General features: G+C 38.1%; 1 protein-coding gene across 2 annotated transcripts in view; it reads left to right on the forward strand.

Moving 5' to 3' along the window:
- Positions 1–4,276: 4,276 nt before the first annotated feature.
- LOC309962154 (protein EURL homolog) overlaps positions 4,277–22,080 on the forward strand; it is a 31,187-nt gene continuing 13,383 nt past the window's right edge. For both annotated transcript variants that reach the window (XM_082839769.1, XM_082839770.1), the window contains exons 1-2: positions 4,277–4,333; positions 5,270–5,403. In XM_082839769.1, the coding sequence (XP_082695895.1) occupies positions 5,277–5,403 (127 nt within the window). In that variant the 5' untranslated portion in view covers positions 4,277–4,333; positions 5,270–5,276. The remainder of the gene's footprint in view (positions 4,334–5,269; positions 5,404–22,080) is intronic.

The following is a 22,080-nucleotide window of genomic DNA, read 5'->3' on the forward strand; positions in this document are numbered from 1 at the left end:
GATGCAGAGAAGGTAGTCCTGATATAATGAGCCAGTGAACCACTGCCGGGAGATGGCTCCTCAGATCTTGTTCGGTGAAACAAATAAAACCTTACCTGATTCAGACACTGTTAATCAGGTTTCCTGTTACTTTCATCTGAAAGGATTCCTAACTGATTTAAGCCTGAAGTCAAGGTAATGTCGGTTTTAGGTCAAGAACAAATTATATAACTAATCTTTGTATATATCCCCTTACAGTTTGTAACACATTTTTGCACACTTTACTCAGTTACTAAATTAGAAAGGATTGCAGTTAATTAAAAATAAAATCCTTGACTATCCAAGTAAATGTTAGGTTATATCAAATGAGACAGTAAACTGGAAAGCCCATTGTAACTGTCTAAATGCTGAATAGATTCATGTATTACTGTTAGGAGAAAGGCAAGATGCCATGACAAGTTTTTGAGAAGGGGAGTTCACCTGTGTTTATTTCATAATGGACTGTGAAAGACAGACTGAAAAAAAACTAGATCGGAAGCAAAGAGACCTGGGAAGAAGCTCTTATTTGATGAATGAAGGATCCACTGACAAAATAACAAGGGATTCTAGCCAGGATGGAGTAAGGAGTACCAGAATAGCTCTTCAAAGTTAGAAAACAGGGCAAAATTTATGAAATATCTATTTTCAGACACTGAAACACACGCAGAGCAAACATGTCATCCCAGAAAGAAAGGAAACAAATGAGGTGAGCCCTACAATTGCCCTGGTTTTATGCCTGGAGGTAATTTCAAACCATGGTCCACATGAGGAGATCCAAGCAAAGCTGGGAGGAGGAGACAAAGATTGAGTCTGGGGAGTACAAGATGTCTGGAATTTGTAATCAGGAATGCTAGAAAGGAAGAGCTATACACAGAAAGAGTTTCAGAACACGTTTTAAGTCTTCACCTGAATACTAAGCTGTGCATGTACAGCGTGAAGCTCCAAGAGGCTGGGCAAAAATTAATTACCAGGGAAAAAAGAATTACTTGGGAACTACAATATGAACAACTACTGGAACTCATAGGGAAAGTAATTATTTGAGTTTTCTCCAAGTAGAGTATAGAAACTTTATTAAAGACCTGTGACATACAATCGACAGCCTAAGCCACTCCTTAAGAGAGAACTAGAAATTCTTACAGCAAAAGGATAGTCTAGAGTCTCACAAAAGTTTAATAGGCTACTAGAGTAACAGCCTCCCAAATAAAGCCCAACACTCTTTAAAAATCTAGACACTCAATGTATTAGTTTTTTAATGCTGCCATAACAAATTAACACAAATTTAATGGCTTAAGACAATACCATTTACTATCTTACAGTTCTGTAGGTAAGAAGTCCAGGTACAATGGATTTCTAATCCTCCATTTAGAATTTCACAAAGCTAAAATCAAGATGTAGACCAGGTTCTGGATTGAACTTCCAAATCCATTCAGTTTTTTGGTTGAATTTAGTTCTCCAAGTTTTAGGACTGAAGTCCCCATTTCCTTGCTGGCTGTCAGCTGGGATCCAGTCTTTGCTCCTAGAGCAATGCTAACTCAAAGTTTCTAATCACTTTGACTTCCTCTTCTGCTGCATCTCTTGACTTTAGTTGGAGAAAGTTCTTTGCTTTTAAGGGTTCATGTGATTAAACTGGGATCACTCCCCAGTAATCCAGGATAATCTCCCTCTTAAAGTCCACAACCTTAATTATATCTGCAAAATCTCTTTTGCTATGTTACATACATATTCACAGGATGCAGGGATTAGGGTGTGAACATCTTTGGGGAGCTATTCTGCCTACTACACTCAACAATATCACTTTTACATTGTTCAGCAACTAATCAATGCATATCATATAAAAAGCAAGAAAATATGACGTACCCAGCAGCGGAAAAAATAGTCCGTTAATAGAAACAGGCAGCACATTAGTATAAAGACATAGAGGGGTTAAAAATAAAAAGAGAAGAAAAGAAACACATGGAAACACTAATCATAAGAGAGCAGGAGTGGCTATATTGATATCGGATAAAGTAGATTTCAGGAGAAGAAATGCCACCAGAGATAAAAATATCACCAATGATAAAAGGGTCAAATCATCAAGAAAATAAAACAGTCCTAACTATGTAAAATGGCATAACCACATGGGAAAGCAGTTTGGCAATTTATTTTAAAATTAAAAGTAAGTGTACACTTACCATACATACAACTCGGCAATTCCACTCCTAGTTATTTCCCTAAGAGAAAGAAAACATAAACACACAGAGACTTTTACATTAATACTCATAGCAGCTTTATAATAGTCTCCAAACTAGAAACAATTCAAGTATTCATCAATATGTGAATGGATAAACAAATTGTGGAATATTATTCAGCAATAAAAGGAACTACTATTACAAAACATCATTGAGAATCTCAAAAACATGCTGAATGAGAGCAATCATAAAATAATACAAACCATTTATTCCCATGTACATAAAGTCCTAGAGCAGGTAAAACTTGTCTTTAGTGATATAAATTAGATCAGATGTTGGTGGGAGGCTTGACTGAGAAGGGGCATAGGGAATTCTGGGGTCGTGGAAATGTTCTGTATCTTAATTGGGGTGGTGGACTCAGCAACTGTACTTTTAAAATGGGAAAAAAATTTTTCTGTAAGTTAAACCCCAATGTGTAGGCTTTTAAAAATAATTTAAAAATAAAAAACAAGGTGAAAGGTTTAAGGAGAGTTAAAAAGGCAAAATGCCACAGAAAGATAACCCTGAGAAATGAAAAGAACTTGTTCGATACAAGAAAATCGTTAAGCCGCAGCACACAGACAGGATCTTCGTTGTGGCATGCATGTGGGATCTAGTTCCCTGACCAGAGATCGAACCCAGGCCCCTGCTTTAGGAGCAGAGTCTTACCCACTGGACCACCAGGGAAGTCCCTTGTTAGTGATTTTAGAAAGCACTTTCATTGAAAAGATGGGTAGAATCCAAGATGTAAGACATTTAAGTCATATTTACTTAGAATGTGAAATTCAAGTAGAAAACGCATAGATTTTTCTATTTCAATTAGTGCTTCTCAAACTTTCATCTGCATAGGAATCACCTGGGGGGGTCTTGTTAAAATACAGGTTCTGATTCAGGAAGTCTTGGATGAGACTCGATAGTCTACGTTTCTAACAACATACGAGGCAGGTGAGGCCAATGTTGCTGGTTCATCTCCTACACTTCAAGTAGCCAAAACACAGACCACTTTTCTGGGGCACTGATGGTTTATATCAAGTGTCAGTTTGGTCTAGAAGTTCGCAAGATCTATGGAATCCATTCCTACCACCGGTTACATGTAGACTGACAACCTAGTCCCCTTTCTCTTTGTTGGTGTAACCAGGACAGCTGTTTATGATGCTCTGGAAAATAGCAGCGATTTTACGTCAGCAGTCTTGGGTTCAAGTCCCAGCTCTGTTTCTAACCAATAGATAATCTGGGTTAGTCATTTTTAGGATGCAAAAGAAGAAAACTCTTTTCGTTTCTCTTCTCTGGTTGTTTTGAGGATTACAATAGAAAATGTAAGTGAAAGTGTTACATGAATTATAACCTTAAAAAAATGGTTTAAAATGTCAAGCAAAGTGGGCAAAAAGAGATCAGCTTTTTAAAGAGGCAGGACCTAAAGTAAGAGGTGGGGCTCCGGGATTATCCTCGTGGGCGTGTAAGGAATGCGCCATATTACAGGGGAGGGGCGCCCCATTTCTAAGACAATCTGTAAAAAATAAGCTTCTGTATTTAAGATTATCCCTAAATTATGAAACTTGAAAACGAACTTTTCCCTCATTAAATACTTCAACTGGCACCTAACTCAAAGATCAAATGATACTATTTTGCTTCAGTCTACCGATTTCACACGAAGTTCCACCCACGCATCTCTGGCCCTCTCACCCATCCACTCGTCACTTTTCTGCCCCCGCCCCTGCGGCCCCCGCCCGGGGGCAGTAGTTTCCACTACCCTGAAGGGGGAGGTGGTAACGGACTCCTCTATCTACTTGCCTAGAGGAGGGGGCGTGCGAGGAGCTACCTTCCACAGAACGGTAAGAGACCCCGGCCAAGAGGGGCGGAATCAAGAGAAAATCCGAGTTGAGGCCGCGGCGTCGGTGCAGCAGGGGAGCGGCGCTGCCCGCGGCCGCCGAGCGAGCGCACGGCTTCGCTATCAGCCGCGCCGTCCCCCATCCCCCCCAGAGCCTCCGAGGGATGGCACCGGCGGGAGGGGGCGGGGCCGGCGCACGGCAGCCTTCTCCGCTGCGGCCGGAAACAATAGTGGAGGAGCCTGGGCCGCGCGGATCGGCGGCGGCGCGCGAAGCCGGACGGTAAAGCCCCAGCTCCCCTGCCCCCGACTGCCTGCGCCCCGGTCCCCGCACCCTTGGTCCAGCCGCCTTCTCACTCTGAGCCCCGCGGCCCCTGGCGCTGCTCCGCGCGGGCTGCCCCGACGGACGGTCGGAGAGAATGACGGGTTCGCGGCACCCTGAGGGGCAAGCGCGCGCCCCAACGCCGGGGACCCGGCTCCCAGAGGCGCTGAGTCCAGATGGACCAGCTGCCGTGGCCCTCGAACGCCTTCTTCCTGGGTGGGAGGAAGCCCGGGGCGAGGGGACGCGGCGCTCCCGCCGGCCGGGCTCCGGGACCCCCAGCCTTGCTTGGCCACCCCGCCTCCGGCCGTGCCCGGGCCGCACAGCGGAGCCGCTGCCCGACCTTCCGTGAGGATGCTTTGTAAGCGGCCGGCCCCCCTCCCTAGTGTTCACTTTTCCATGTGCATTTTCCTGCCCCGGATCTCGAATAGGAAACCTCGCTACGCCGAGCTAGCGAAACGCATCTGAGGTTCCCACAATGAAGTTAGCAAATCAGTGTCCCGAGCAGATCGTTCGTCCTACCTTTAACAGCGTTGAGTAGGTTGACCCCGGTAGCTGAATAGGTGTCGCTGCTAAGATCCTTCACCTACTCAGGGATGGGGGTGGGCTAGAATACCCGAAAACTGCTTTCCGTCAGACCCCGTCAACTAAATAAAACACAAGACCGAAAAAGGCGCTTAGGCGTAGTGTCACTTACGGCTAGGCTTTAAGTTTTACTAGCTTTGTGTCTTTGCACAATAAAAGTATAATGTTGAAGTACAAGTATGGCAATGCTTGTTTGATGGGGCTGTTGCTTTAGATAACCTGAACAGCATCCTTTGTCTTCCTAGAAGTTCCTAATATTGCCGTTAATGGCAAGTTCTTGAAATTGTGTAACTTTCTTTTTCTGTTTCTTAACAGGGGCACTATGAACGAAGAGGAGCAGTTTGTAAGCATTGATTTGAATGATGACAACATCTGCAGTGTTTGTAAACTGGGAACAGACAAAGAAACACTCTCCTTCTGCCACGTTTGTTTTGAGCTAAATATTGATGGTAAGGACACAGTGTAATTAATTTTATGGCATGAACTTTACAGAACTATTTTATGCTGAACTAGTTACAAGGTAAAACTAAAATTTCTTGAATGATTGTAAATTGTGTCAAGTAGGAAGTGGAGATCTGTTAAAGATAAGGGTTTCTGGAAATGAAACTGAAGGTAGCACAGCTATGAATTTAAGAGAAACTTTTTTTTTTAACTCCCACAGCATTAATCCCAATTTTACTAATATAAAAATGAGGAATGAGTATTGACTAGTAAACTTTGCTGGTTTGAGAGCTTAAGTTGTCAGATTTTAACACACGTGTGTGTGTTTTGTTTTGTTTTAATATTAAGAAATAACATAACCAAACATTTACATTGATAGGCGAATGTAATTTTATTCTTTTGGCCTACCGTGCTAGTACCTAATTGAGGTGAGCTATAACTTTTTTTCCCCAGTGCTATCTTATTATCTGCAACACATTTTAAAATTTTTAGATAACCTCTTTTCGGTGATCACACACACCTTTAAACTAAAAAGGCTTTTAAAATTTCTCAGTAGTATCTCTAAGAGTATACGAAAAAGAGTTCTCCAAATACTTAAAAAAAAATCTATTAAAGTATTTGGGTTGGTGCACAATTAATGTGTCTGTGGGTATCAGTAGTTTGTCCCTGAGAAACATGTGGGGTATGTTTTCTTAATCTTGATGTTACCATGATAAACTCTGATTTTCTTTTTTTAATATTTGAGTCACACTAAAAAAGAATCTTAATATTCTGGCAATAAAAAAAGTTGGCCTGCCATTTGAATTTTGAATTGTAACATTTCAGTAGAGAGATTTTGTTAGATCTTTAGATTAATTTGTATTATCTCTACTTGTTCTATTTATTAAATAGGAAATATCAAATGTTCTTGCCATTAAAAAAAATAGGATTATGTACCTTGAGATTCCTATTAAGACTTGTTTTTCAGAAATTGTTGTAGGCGCCAAATTAATATATATAGATACTCTGTAGTAAAAGTCAAAATTATAACCATAAGTAGACTACTAAAAACATGTAGAGTTAATTATATGACATTCATTTTCCATTTAAGATCATATTGGTTTTGACAGTTTTGCCATTGTACTCAGAACTGTAGTTGCTAAACATGATAATCGATGGAAGATCATGGATTTCCTGTGGGTTGCATAGAACGCATAAAACTTTGGCTTTAGTAAATGTAGCATTATAACTAATTTCAAAGGGATGACTTAAAAACATGATTCTTCTGTAGCATTTAAATTACCATGTCCTTAATCATGCTAGAGTGAAAGATATTAATGTATGTTCTTTAGAAATAGAGTTGGCCCTATACATTCTTTTACATTGTAGATTTTAGTTTTAGATGGGCAAAGGCATTAGAAATGACTCAGCCAAACCTGTATTTACATTGAGGAAAACTGGCAACCAGGTAGTTGGACTGTTCAAGGTTGCTCTAGCAGTGATGGCAAGCTGTTGTTATGTGCCAGGCATTGTACTAAGCACCTTACATGGATTATCTATTTCAGCTCAAAATAGCTCTGGGATGGCTACTGTTATCCATTTTAAAGTTGATGGAGTCTAACCTTCAAGACCTAAAAAATGCACTTTGAAGTTGCCCAGCAGTGAATGACAGTGCTGGGCTTTGAAGCCTGCCAATCTAGTTCTAGTATATGTGATTCTAATTCCATTGATCTACTGTCAGTAGTTATTTTAGTTGATAGGGCTAATATTAGAAACCTGTTTTCCTGAGTCCTAATTGCTCTCCTTGATATTCGGTCAGCCAACTTTTCCTTATCAGTGCTTCCTGCTAAATCATTAGTGTTGTTCATGCTGTGATAGGATTTATCTACAGAAATGTAAACTTTCATATTTGCTTTTCTAGCCTGTTTTTAATGCCTTTTAACTGGTTCTTCATCATTGTATAGATAATATACAAGTATTCCTCAGGTACCATCTTATAAATGTTTCATCTCTGATAACATTTATCTCAATATATAGCTTGTCATAAGCCCTATGTGTTGAAATAAGAGTTTTCTTTAACTTAAAAGACAAAAATTATTCTCAATTTGTATTAGAACTCTATATTCTATGTACACTCAAGGTTTTATATTTTTAAATGCCAATTAAATCTTCATAAGAAAAATTATTTTAGAATTTTCTTCTCAGTTTATCTGAAGTCAATTCCTAGATCTCACAGATACATTTTATATTTACTACAGTGATGAGCTTGTGCATGTAACTGTTTTAATATCATGAGATTTTTTTTCTAAGTATTAGGAATGTTAGGGGAAAAGGAGGGAAATGAGAACCCTGAATTCCTCAAAATTTCTATTTTTATATCAGTATACAGGTTTTTATTTTTATTTATTTATTTTTTTTTTTTTTTGCGGTACGCGGGCCTCTCACTCTTGTGGCCTCTCCTGTCGCGGAGCACAGGCTCCGGACGCGCAGGCTTAGCGGCCATGGCTCATGGGCCTAGCCGCTCTGCAGTATGTGGGATCTTCCCGGACTGGGGCACGAACCCGTGTACCCTGCATCGGCAGGCGGACTCTCAACCACTGCGCTACCAGGGAAGCCCAGTATACAGGTTTTTTAAAAATCAATGGTAAAAAGTGATAATAAAGTAATCACATACCTGAAAAATAACAAAGTCTGTTCTTTGTCTATGTCAGTAAACCTTTTTAAATGTTTTTGAAGTTTTCTTTCCCCTACCAAATTCTCAGCACAGTGCCAATCAATAAATAGATAAGAGGGACTTTAAAAAAATATGACATTTAACTGTACTATTTTTGGTATAACTTTTTTGTAGTATGGTAATGTTGCTGTTACTTGGTTTCTTAGCTTTCTAATTGCTGAGTTTGCTCTAAAGCCTTCTATTCTTTTTTCAGCTAAGAGGCTAGATAAAAATTTTCTTGGAATTTTTAGGGTAGTTTTGAGTCCACAGGTTTGTAGTAAACAAAAATATTTTACACCTTTTGGATTGTTACTTATGTCAAATCAAAACTGCGCTAATCAAGTGTTGCTTATGTCAAATCAAAACTAGTCTAATCAAATTTTTTAAAATGTGCTCATGCATATATTTATAAAATTAAGATGAAAGAAAGAAATAACAAAAGACAGTCTAATCTTGTAGGAGAGATTTCATATTCTGAGCTTGGCTCTAAGTTGCCTTTTTTTCTATGACTTTACAGTACTTAAAAGTAAACGAGTACCTACATTTCATATACTTTCAACCCATAGGTGATATACTTCAAGGACCTAATAAATGCACTTTAAGGAGATTGATGGGGGGCACTTATAATTCACCATTAGAATTACTTGTCCACTTCTAGGATTAGGAGATAGATGCTTAAACTTCTTAATACTGATGGCCTGTCCTTGACACTAAGATGCTATATGCATGTATGATCAAATACATTAATATGCCTCATGGTTCATGGTGCTAAAATCTCTAAAGTTATTTACCAACTACTATTACCTAGGCTATTAAGTCTGGGAGGAAGGTAGCCCAGAGTGGTCAGGAGCCAGTAATGAAACTCAACTGTAATATAAGAAAGTCAGAAATGAAACTACAGCTGGGGGATGGGAGAGAGATCCAGGGCTCCAATCTATTACTTCATACTGTCAGTTTTCATTTTGTACCAAAATACTGTGCAAATAATTAGTATTTGTACCTTCCTCTAATAATTGACTTCCTTTCTATTCTATAGAGAGAAACTTTTTTTTTTTTTTCTTCTTCCTGTACACGGGCCTCACTGTTGTGGCCTCTCCCGTTGCGGAACACAGGCTCCGGACGCGCAGGCTCAGCGGCCATGGCTTACGGGCCCAACCGCTCTGCGGCATGTGGGATCCTCCCAGACCGGGGCACGAACCCGTGTGCCCTGCATCGGCAGGCGGACTCTCAACCACTGCACCACCAGGGAAGCCTGAGAGAAACTTTTTTATAAGACAAGATCAATTCCTCTTATGCCAGAGTTTTCAGTGTGAGTTGATCTTGCTAGTTGATTAGTAAGCATTTTTAATGCCTACTAGTCCATCTTGGACTGTAAAATCCATCTCAGACTTCATTTTCCTCTAATTTGTTGAACTGTCCAGGAACTTTTCTAGAAACAGACCCTAATGCAGATCCTTAGTAATCTTTCCAGCAAGAGAAGTCTATAGGTGTTTCCTTTTGGTTAAGGCACTGGTGAACCCAATGCTCACTTTTAATCTCATTCTTCCTTGATTCTCTGTGTCTTTGACCAAAACATGGTTCACATGGTCAGTAGTCAGGAAGCAGTTTGAATCTCAATATTAAATCTTGACTTAGCTTGGAAGTCAGGATTGATTATTAACTACTCAAAGCCTGTCAACAGCTCTTCCTTTGACTTGCTTCTGACACATCAGCATCTTTCCACTTAAGTAAAAGCCCACCACTTTACTTGTGATAAGGAGACTGTATATTGCTAATTCAATCTGGCATTAACCTCTTTCTCTTGTTTCCCGTAATGACAAACATCATGCCTTGCTATTAACTAAAAGAGCACTTTTAAATATAAAGCCTAATATGCCTTTTGAACTTCAGCTTGGCTATCTTTGATATACTTAGAAATACAGATGAAAGGTTTATTTTTTCTTTAACTGCCTTTTAATTCTACTTTAAATAAATTTGAACACTTTTTAAATGGCTCTGATAGTATAATCTCATTATTTGGACAGGAGTAGGGAGGGTAGAAGTGAAATGTAGGTTTAATTGGTGATAACTTTAAATTATAGAATATTTTTTAAAAATAAAACTAGGCTAACAACATCTGGTAAAGACTTGTGACTTAACTAACAACCCATATCTGAGGAGCCAGGTTCCAGATTCTTATCCCAGTCCTAGTAATGGTGGCCTCTTTTTAGTTACTCCCAACTTTTTCTCCTTTTAACTTTAAGCTGTCTAATTTTAAAGTCTAGGATGAATTTAAAATTGAGATCGTACATGAATTTCAGTTGGAATGGTATATTCTATTAGGAGTTAGGTCTGGCTGTATGTAATAGAAAATCCAAATAATGATGAAGTAAAATGGAATGGATATTTATATGTCTCATATTAAAAGAAGTTGAGTCTGGAGTTGGTATGGTAGCTCCATGATCAGAAAGACTCAAGCTGCTTCTGTTTTTCTAATCCACTTTCCTTAACACATATTTGCCATCGTCAGTCATCTCATGAGCCAGGGTGGATGCTAGAACTCCAGCCATTGCTTCCTTATTCTCAGACAGAAAAGAAAGGACATCTGACAAAAGATACATGTTAGCATTCTCTCCTGCATCTAAAAAGGAGCTTTTCCTAAAGTCCCACCTAACAATTTCTTATACATTCCACTCCCCTTTCAAGAGAAGCTGCTCCAAATAAAATCAGTGTTTTCCAAAGAAAGGGACAAAGGACATTGAGTATGCACCTAGCAAAATCGGCCATAGGGAGGCCTTTCTGGTAATTAAAGGTTACCACATTGAAAGCAAACTATTTGAGCTATAACTAAGACCAACAAGTAATGCTCTGGTGATTCTTCTAACCCAGGAGTTTGAACTGTAAGGGATTTTTAGAGAATGAGGCATTGTATTCTGAGGATGGGCATGCAGCCAGATCTCATGTGAACTTGTTGCCAAAAAGCTTATAAGAATTTTCAAGTTTCTGACCCATCTCGGTACATAAAATGTGATGTTTAACGCTACTGCTCATTATCGGTAAGTTAGATGTTATAAACTTAGGAAAACCACTTCCTGCTTTCTCCCAGCCTCTGTTCATGACAGACTAACATGGTAATGCCACCTTCCTCGTACCTTTACAGGAAAGATTGCTTTTCTACAGCTGGATACATCTGCTGCTGCTCCACTTCTGCTCTAGTGATTGAGCATGTGGGCCTTGGGCTCAGACCTGGCCTTGAATCTTGACCCTGCCACTTACTAATTGGGTTTTCTTGGCGAGAACCTAAGTTTATTGTGTCATACTGGTTCTCAAATGTTACCAGTAAGAGCAGTTTTATATTTTTATTTCTTAATCTTGAAATTATTGTGCCAGAATCATTCAAAAGGCTGAACTCAGAAGGGATTGACACAGAAGGGATTCAGATCAGGTCTCTGGTGTCAGAAAAGTTGTAACCATTGTGAGAAATGGACATTGACCTTTGCCATATTTTAAGTTTTAAATTGCAGACCAGCCCTGCTATGTTGATGGCATTCACTTATTGGTTTTCCTAATGCCTCTGATTAGTCCTGATAATCTTTGTAGTGTCTTTTTTGTTGTTGTTGTTTTTTACGTTGGCATGCTCTCTCCTAGACCTTCCATCGTCACTCTGTCTGGGCTTTCATGGCCTTTTATGCGCTGATATGTAGCAGATCTCCTCCTACCTCTTTCTCCCCACCCCCAAGCTACACATCTATATATGCAACTAGTTTGTAGACATCTTCACTTGTATAGCCCATAAGTACTTCCAACTACATGTCTAAAGTTAAACTATTATTCCTGTACCACGTGTATTTCCTTTCAAAATGAATGAGTAAATAAATTAAATAAGTGAATTCCCCTCCACCCCTGCGATCAGAAGTGTTGGGGTTGGAAGCGCACTGTGGAGAAGGTACGGACTTACATGCCTGGCGAAAATGCGTGCAAGGCAGCGCCGCAGGAAAGAACCTGCCTGCCCTGGCGCTTGGAAAGGCACTTCTCAAAGCGGTCTTCCCTGCCCTAGCACTTCCCGCCCCTGCCACCGCTGTCAGCCCCAACCTGCTTGTCCTCATAGCGCCCTTTCCTTCATGGCACTTGCTATAATTTGTTGCTGTAACTATTTGCTTATGTGTTTGTTTAATGCGCCACCCCTCCCCCATTTCTAATTGGGTAAAGACATGGATTAGAGTCTTTTATTTACTAGTATATAATCAACAGTAGTACAAGGACTGGCAAGAAGTTATGAATGAGTATGTGATTGATCAGTGAATCAGTCTAAAGGAGACTTGAGAGAACTGTCTTTTTTTATATTTTTCCCTTAAACTGGCCCACAGTGAAACTCTTCTGCTATTTTTCTGCCCTTTCACAGAATTGCCTGAGACCTTTCTGGAGTCTCCGAAAAGTTTTACAAATTTTACTAATAGAAGAACTTTGTATCATATTCAAAAGAAAAATGTAGCGAATAATACTAAGAGTGATATATGGTTATCTTTTTCAATCAGGAAGGTAGAAAACAGACATAGTATTTTTCTCCAAACACAGAGCAAGAAGTCTTAAACAGAGCTGTGTTTAGAGTGGGAGTTTCTACATTCATTTACACACTGCAACTCTTGCTATTCAGAACACCTCAGCATAGTGATGTTTGCTCATAATGATGACCCCCAAGGTATTTGATGATCCAGAGTTCCTTTTAAATCAGTAATAATAAAAGTATGTTCTTTAAATCAATGATTTTAAGTTGAAAACAAAGAAACAATATACAACCCAGAATATCTTATTAATAGAAACATCATAATTATAAATAAAGGATTTGTTAAAATAGATAAAAATGACATTCTGATTCAAATTCATAATTCATTCCTTCCAGTGTATTGACAAAGATGAAAAAAATGTTTTATGAGTTATACGGAAACAAATTAAATCTAGATTGAAAATCTTTTAATACTTAGGTCAAAAATATTAATATCTATTCTCAGAAAAGGGATGCACTTTTCATGGTTGAAATAATTTGAATAACTGTTACTAGAGAGTTTATAAAGAGAAATTAGCTTCCCAGAAATAAAGAGTAATTTTTCTGTTGCATGCAAAATAATGCCTGTGAAGAAAGAAGACAAAGATAAGTTTCTGTCTCTACTCTGGAAGAAGTGAAATAATCACTCTCTAGTTGGGAGAAGCTAGTCCCACTGTCAGATACTTAAGGGATTTACACTTTTAGGTAAGTGACTTACCTAAATAATTTAAGTCAGTATTGTTTGTCAGGTATTCTGTGTTACATGCATCATTTCGTTCTTAATACAACTATATGAGCTAGGTGCTAGCTTATCCCAATTTGATGAATGAGGGAAATGAGTAGAGAGTCTGGGAAACTAGTCCAAAATCACACAGCTTGGAAGTCCAAACCTAAGGTATCTGATTCCAAAAGGTCCAAGTGCCTAAATCATTTCTCCTTCCAAAAAAAATTACATGAACTCTTAAGAATCTAGGAGATATTAAGTAACTTTCAGGCAAAGTTACAGATGAATTACACAAATGTGAGTGTTCAAGCAAGGAACAAAATTTGGGTCTCAAGAAATGCTTGCTTTTTAAAAGTTACTTCTACCTATGATATTATTTGATTAATACACATTTGGTGGAATATCCAAAAATAGACATTTCTCATGACCTAAGAGAGTGGGATGATGCAATCTCCATATAGATTACAATCTAAATAGTCTGTCAAGAAAATGTGGTCTTTTAGAACTCTTGGATTAGATTGATGATTATCAGAGAGGAGGAAAGAACTAGGAAGAAGAGACACACACATGACAGTCTTGCTAGTCCCTGCCTAGAAGGAACAAGGAAGTTGAGCTGCACACTGACATTTGCTACAGAATCATACAGGTGGCAGCTGGTGATGAGGCAATTCTTCTAACACTGCTCTCTGTCCTTCCAGCCATTCAAGTAATAGAGGCTAACATACTTACCCTGATTAGTCTTCCTCTAAAGACAGAATAGGGTTCTAAGTAAGTGGAGGCAGACAGTGCAAACAACAGTGAAAAGATTAGCACCAATCCTGGAATTGCACGCTATCTCCCTTTTGCTCATCTGCCCCGGTAGTCGCCTGGAACACTTTTCCAGAAAGAGAGAGAAGAAACAGGTCATAAGACAACATAACTTTATAAGGCACTGTAGATGTTCAGAGGTGCTTTTACAGCATCTTAATTTAATCTCCACATTATAAAGGATATTAACATTCTGAATTCCAGATAAGGTGTTACGTGCAAAATGTATAAATGATTGAAATCAAAGTGGCTGAGTAACGCTGCAGAATTATCAAAATGTTATCAACTATAGTTCTAGATAGAGTGGATTTAAATTAGTCTAATCCCGTTTGTCACACATTAGGATTTAGATAAGGGGAATAAACCCATTAAACACTGAGCCTTGGATTTATAGTTTGTAATAAAGGGGGACAGTGTCTGTTTATTTACAAAAAAATTTAAACTAGTGTATCTATTTCTGTTAGCTTTTTGGCATTACTGTCTCAACTGTAAAACAGTAAGGCAAAATAATGGTTTGTGTGTACCCATCAAAATCTGAATCTCAGAGTTAAAGCTATGTTCATAGCAATTTTTATACACATTGATTAAGTAAATATTAATTGAGCAACTGCTGTGTGCCAGAAATTGTTCTGGTAGCTAAGGATAAGGCAGTTAACAAAACAAACATAAACTTGTGAAGCTTACATGAGAGGACGGAAAAGACATTAGAATAAGTTATATGGTACATTGGAAGGCGATATAGGATTATTTGCCTTTTATGAAGAATAAATTCAATCGCTGATACATTTTTCCATTTTTCCATTATCAATCGCTGATACATTTTTCCATTTTTCCATACATTTTTCCACTAAAATTCACAGTTAGTGTTTATTTCCTATATAATGTGGAGATTAAAATTAATAGACAGTAAAAACGCCTTCCATCCTCTAAAGTGTTATACAGATATACTTAAATGATATCTTTAATATCTAAAACTCATGATAACTGGTGTAATAATATCTACAATGAATTTAGTGAATGATAATTACTAGTCTGGTTTTTTGTTTTTTTTTTTTTTTTTATTTTTGGCTGCGTTGGGTCTTCGTTGCTGCGTGCAAGTTTTCTATAGTTGTGACTTGCGGGCTCTAGAGCGCAGGCTCAGTAGCTGTGGCTCATGGGCTCAGTCGCTCCACGACATGTGGGATCCTCCCGGACCAGGGCCCGAACCCACGTCCCCTGAGTTGGCAGGCAGATTCTTAACCACTGCACCACCAGGGAAGCCCCCAGTCTGTTTTGAAAACAGAGTTCACATGTTGAAGTTTGGTGTTATTGGAGGGGAAGTGTTTCAAAATTAACATGAAGTCCTCTTTTATTCATACTTCTATATTTTTATCTTCAAATATTAAAGAGGATCTTTAGTATCTTTAAGTGTTGGGAAAGATTTTAAAGGTTTTGTATTCTTACTACTTCCTCATTAACACTGTTCGCAATATTTGCCCTGAGCACATTTCTGTTATTTAGTATTAAAGTATCTTTTATAATCTTGACCAAATCTCACCAGAATAATTTCAATATATCAACAATCAAGTTTCAATTCAATGTCAATCAACATTTTGGCTATATTTCTACTACAAAGTAGAATAAATACAATATAATAAAATATAATTCCTATATAGTAAATCAGACAGTTCTCCATAAAACTCAGCCTTAGATTACCAGTGTATTTACTAACCAAATGAAATAGCAGTCGTAAGTATCTGCAGAAAGAAAATATCGCAATTCTCGGTAGAGACTAATTACAGAACAATTTAATTTCATGCTTCTTACATTCTGTCTCTCTTTTCTACCACCCACTCTTCATTTATTTATCCTCTCCTTCATTTGTTTTATCGTATATTGACACATCATCTTGCCTACCTACAGTTATCTTCTCCGTCGTAACCTGGCAGATTGACCAAAAAGATGATTAGAATGGCAGAAATGCTCATGTCGCCCATGTTTAAAAAAAGAGAAAAAATCAAGGGAAAAAGCTTTCCTCTCTTTCCCTTAAGCCATAGTTCTTGAAAGAGCAGTGTTCATTCATTGTCTCCCTCTGTCTCTCCTCCCAACTTAATCTTCCGTGCCCCTGTAACTGGCATACCTCCTATGCTTTCATCATTGACTTCCTAGTTATCAACACAATAAATAGGTTCATGTTCCTGCCGTTTTCAAAATCTGACATTTAACATTTTCCTCTTTTTTGAAACACTCAGCTCCCTGGGTTCTGTGATAAAATATCTCGGGCCTCTTATTTCTGCCCTCTTTTCTTCCTAGGGTCACTGCTTATTACAGGTCCCTGAAATACTAGTGTTTCATTGAATTCTGTCCTTGTCTGTCTTTTTTTCTCATATTGCACTCATCTATTTCTTTCATGCATTGGCTTCAGCTGTACCTCTGTAAGCTAATGGAACTCCACAAACATATCACAGGCCAAATCTGTCTTTTGAGCACCAGACTTATCAATATACATCCAACCACCTGCTGGACCTCTCCATTTAGATATTCTACAGCCGTCTTGAATTTACGTTTCTCAAACTAAATTTCTCTCCTTATTTCCATATACACATGCATTTTTATTTCCTTCATCTTTGGTTCACATGGAATTCCAGGCCCTATACCCCAGAAATTTTGTTTCAGTAGGTCTACAGTTGAGATATTTTGTTTCAGTAGGTCTACAGTTGAGTCTAGGATTTTGCATTTTAATAAGAATCCCAGCTGACTCTTATGCAGGTGGTTTCAGGACCAAACTTTGAAAAACTGCCCTTAGCGAATGAATGGTTCCAGTTTCTTCAGGACTGTCCACATAAAGTTGTGTAGATGCAGTGAGGAATTATGGCTGAAATCTTACCTAAGCTCTGCTTTTCAAGCCATGCACCCTGGTAGAGATGGCTTTTCAGTTCTCAGAGGCAAATTGGCCTGTGGCCTTGCAGCAACGCTGTTCCCTCACTGCTTCCCTCCCACCCACCCTCTCCATGCAGTCTGTCCCTGAGTCCTGTTGATTCTCCCCAGTCTGTTCCTGACTTTTCATTCCCACTGCTATACCTTTGACCAGGCCTTTATTCCTTCTTACCAATACTACTTCAAGACCCACTTAATCAGTTTCATAGACTTTATCCCCCTTTCCCCATCGCTACCACACACCCCTAGTTCTCTCTCAGTATCACCAGAAGGGTCTTTAAAATGCAAATCTGAGCATGCTGTTCATTTTCTTAGAACTCTTCGATTCCTTACTATTTTCATCTGGTTAGGCTGTTAACTCCCTAACATGACACGTAGGACATTTCATGACCAGGTATCTGCTTAACTGGCTACCTTGATCTTTCATTACCCTTCCAAAGGCACTCTACAAGCCAATCATTTGTGCACGCTCTCTCTCCCTTCCTCTCTTTTCCTCCATTTCTTTCTCACTTCCACACTTTTGTTTATCTAGTTCCCTCTGTTTGAACCATTGACGACTTCCTCCAAGTATGCAACTGCTTAACTTTTGGAGTACATGTATTAAATAGAGGTGATGTTGCCTGTGTTCACAGTGCTGCTGCGAGGATCACAGAAAGATGATGAATATAGGAGCTCTTTGGTAAATATAGTATGTGATGCAAATGTTCGTGTTGATTTAAATTGAAATATAGAAGGGTTTTGTTTTCATCTCATCTGAAAAGATGAAATTCTACTGAAAAGATTACTATGATTTGTTTGTATATTGAACAACTCCTCCATTGCCAAAATAATTCATTGTTTTATGTACATTGAGGAGGTTTGACTTTATCCTGAGTTTACCTTCTTATGATTTGGCTTTCAGTAGATTTTTCTGCTCTAGCTGCCGTAATTTCCTTCATGTAGGAGCTGCCCAGCCAATCCTTTCCCCACAGTTTCTTTCAACAGCATGAATTCTGTTCTTGTATCAGTGTCTTTTTCCCTGATTCCCTTTGAAGTCTTCCGGGTCTCCAACCAGGATTGCCAGATAAAACTATACTGTCGTTATAATCTTACTTTGGGGGAGAGGGACTTCTTTCATTTGAAGGTTATCCTTTGATAGATACATTGTTAGCCTCAGGAAATTCTCAATTTAAAAACATATTCAGAATATTGGGATATTTTAGGTATGTGTATCTTTACCATTTCAGCTGTAAATTTTTTGTTTTACTTAGTTCACTGGAACATACAGTACAAAACCTAATTTGTCTCGGACTAAGGAACACCATTTCCTTTCCCAGACCGAAATGTTTCCTTATGGGCATTTTTTTTTAATGTTTTAAATTTTCACTATTTAAAATGAGAAAAGATTTTTTTTCTCCCATAATAGTCTTTTTTTCCATTAAAAAAGCAAACTATGCCTATTACAGAAAAATCAAAATACAGGAAGCAAGAAGAATTTTAAGATTATAATCCCACCTATCTACCAATAATCTCGTAATATTTTTGGTATGTTGTTTTTCTAAATTATTTTCTGCATAGAGTATGCATGTGTGTGTGGTAAATTGTGTTTAAAAAATGAAATCAGGCTATATATACTATTTATAACCAGTCTTTTAATTTAATATATCAGAAACATCTTTTTCGTGTCAATAGGTAAAATTCTACTATGCTGATATTTTTGTAAAAGGTTTCATTGCATTGGACCATAATTTTTAAAACTTTGTTTCATCATGGAATGATTTTATTGTACACTAGTTCTCCAAACCCTTTGTTCTAATCAAAGTTCTTTTTACTCTAGAATTGCTATGATTCAATTATAATACACAGTCACAATATTTTTTTTAATATTTTACAGTATGATTCATCAGTTATCACCTTTTTTTAATCTTTAGTTTTTCTAATCAAATGGTTGGTGAATTGTAGTGATTGTTTCCCATGTCTTAATTTTTACCATTTACTACCTGTAGTAGTAATTAAATTATAAATGCCTTCAAATTCACTTGCTAGTAAATCTCTAATTAATAGATATTGCTATAAAGCATTTAGATAAGGAATAGTCAACTAGAATTTCAGGAACAGTGATTCAAATATAAGCAGAGAAGTTGAGATGCAAAACAGATGTTTTATAAATAGCTGCAGGACAGCTTTTCATTTTGTTTTTCTTATTTGTGAGAAAATAAATCAGTCAAAACCTTAACTGGGCAGATGGCAGGCAGTTCAGGAGATAAAGGGCAGAGTGCATATGGCTATCACATTTCTGGCTTTTGAACCCATAAATTTCCTTTGTTTTAGTGGTTTATCCTCTTTCATCCAGTGTTACTATGAGAGCCTTTTTTCCAGACTGTCTTTTGTTTAGGTAATGTGTATATTTTTTAACCTTGCCTATTTTTAGGGAAGTTTTATTTAGGAGAAAAATGGAACAAGTAGAGGGTTACTTGGGTCAACTGGATTATTGACTTAAAATTTTTTATAATATAACTTAATTCTTTGTGCCACTTAAAAATTATAGTCTAAATATAATATATTTTAATGTGCTAGAAAAACAATTTTAGCTTTTTATATTCTGTGCTGCTGTGAGCTTATTATCCTGAACATGGATAGCTTCCATTCATATTTTTTTCCAAGTACCCTTTCACTTCATCAATTACCTATGGACAAGCTGCCCTGTCCCATATGGTAACCTAACCACAATTTGGTTATTTAAATTTAAGTTAATTAAAATTAAAGTTAAAACTTTAGTTCCTCGGTCATACTAGCTACATTTCAAAGGCTCAATAGCCACATATAGCTAGTGGCTATCCTATTATATAGCACAGATTGAGAACGTGTCCATCTTCACAGAGAGTTCTATTGGACCTTTCTTGTTAAAACAGGTAGCTAAGTTTGAGAGCAGAACTGAGTGTGGATTGTTATTTTTTTGTACCCTGTTAGTAATAAACAGTTGTTATGTAGGTGTGTTTCCCCAATTTCCCAACCATTATAATGAAAAAGTAAAATTCACTGAGAAAGGTTTTCTTTTTGACACATCATTTGCAGTTTATGTATCCATCAATAAAAGAACTCAGTTCTGCTGTGGCTACCTTGGTTATTTGAGGTTGAGATTTATCTTTTAACATCATCTCTCTGAACGCTTTGCTGATTGAAATTTGCCCTTATAATTCCTTTATTGGATTAAGCTGCTTTGACCAACTGCTTAATCCTCTTAGCTCACACAAAAATTTTAAAATGGCATAAACATCTCCTAAGCAGAAATATGCTGTCTAAAGACCACCTGTTGGTATGTCTTTCTTTAAGGCAGTGATTCTCAAAATGTGGAAAAAGCAAGTTGCTGAACCCATCTGTATATCGGCTTAGTACAGTTGCCAGTAATACACTGTTGGGTATTTGAATGCGGCAGACTGTAGGTGGCATGAGGGGGTGGGGAAAGGAGCACTGTTTATCATAGTACTCACTAAGGCACACAGGACAACTGGTAAAATTTTCCAGGAGGTAGAAGCCTGTCCTATTGTGGGTTTAAGGAAGGAAGTAGGTGCTCCAACTATCCATCCTTGCCTTCCCACCTTCGGGCTGATCTGCCTTTTGTCAGTGACAGGATAGACAATCTGAGCATCCTCCCACTGCATGTGTGACCGGCAGTAGGTATAATGGTAATAACTCTTCTTGAATCATGGCTTGGCTGCTGCTTGATCATCAAATGCAGAGTAGCCTGGTCGCTTTGGGTGTCAAAGCATCATTGGGACAACCATTATTTACACAGAAGCAATCCAGACCTATGTCATCACAGAGTCTGAGTATAGTGTGAGAGTCACTAACCAACATGGCTGCAGAGCTTGCTAGGTCACAAGTTCCTGCACACTCATGAAAGGAAGGATAAGGACTGTTTGAATTGGAGAGCACTTACCTAATGTTCAGGCAGTAGCTGCTTCTCATTACTAGCCAGTTGCTGTCAGATCTTCTGATTTTGTTTTTAAGAGAAACCAAGAAATTGAAAATTGTAAGTGAATCTTTTTTTAAAAAAAAACACTTGTAGGCTAAACTTAACTTGCTGCAGTATGGATCCAGACTTCAGGCTGTGGGTGTGCCACCTCTACTTACAGAACTTTTCCTCTAGTCATTTTATCAGAAATGGGAGCCTGATCCTCAAAATCAAAGGCATAACAGCTCAGTCCTTTCATTCTTAGTACAACAAAGTTTAGCTCTCCCTCCATCTTTACAGTTAACAGTTACTTAAAGAAGTACATAAACATGGCTTAATATGGGCAACATGTAAACATGCAGGTGCTTGTTCTCCCTTTCCTAGCAACCAAGATAAGATCATCATAAAAAGAAAACACCTTAATTCTTGGAAAAGTCTTTACTCTGGGCAAAATGTGAGCCTCCGTAAAAAAGATTTTGAAGCAGTACTGCGTGAATTGTTGCACAGATGTTGGTCATGTCTAAAGGCAGTGTGCTTAAAATTTCTTCACAGCCTGTTAACAACCTGGAACTTAAATTATAACTAAATTATCTTGTCTTATTTAAAAATTAAGAAAGAACACACAAACCCACCATTTGGAAAACTAATACTGCCAGTTCTCTAATTCTGGTTCTTTTAAGTTTGTAGTAAAAGTCGAAGTGCTTACTCCCTTAGAGCTTTCCAGTCTCCTACTGATATGGTAACATGTATTACAGCATTACATCCAACTATTGGTTGTATTATATTTGCTCTACCTATGGAATACCAAATTATATGAAGCCAGTCCTTTGAGAAATGAAATATAGTAGTCAAATTCAGAAGGAATTTGACAGAGAGTAATACTCTTTGACAGAGAGTGTATATGCGTAAGGCAGTCAGATGATATGATATTTGAGAACGTGTGAAATAAAAGGCATGTAGCATCAGTGTAGTCGGCTGAGAGATGGTACTGTTTGACAGGACCAGCTAGGGAACCATCAGGGAAAGTGCATAATTACCACCAAATCATAAATAAGATCTTCTTCAAGAGGCTGGGGGTAAAAGCAGAAGG

Source organism: Leucopleurus acutus (assembly GCF_964270905.1).
Source record: "Leucopleurus acutus genome assembly, chromosome: 5".
Lineage (NCBI taxonomy): Eukaryota > Metazoa > Chordata > Mammalia > Artiodactyla > Delphinidae > Leucopleurus > Leucopleurus acutus.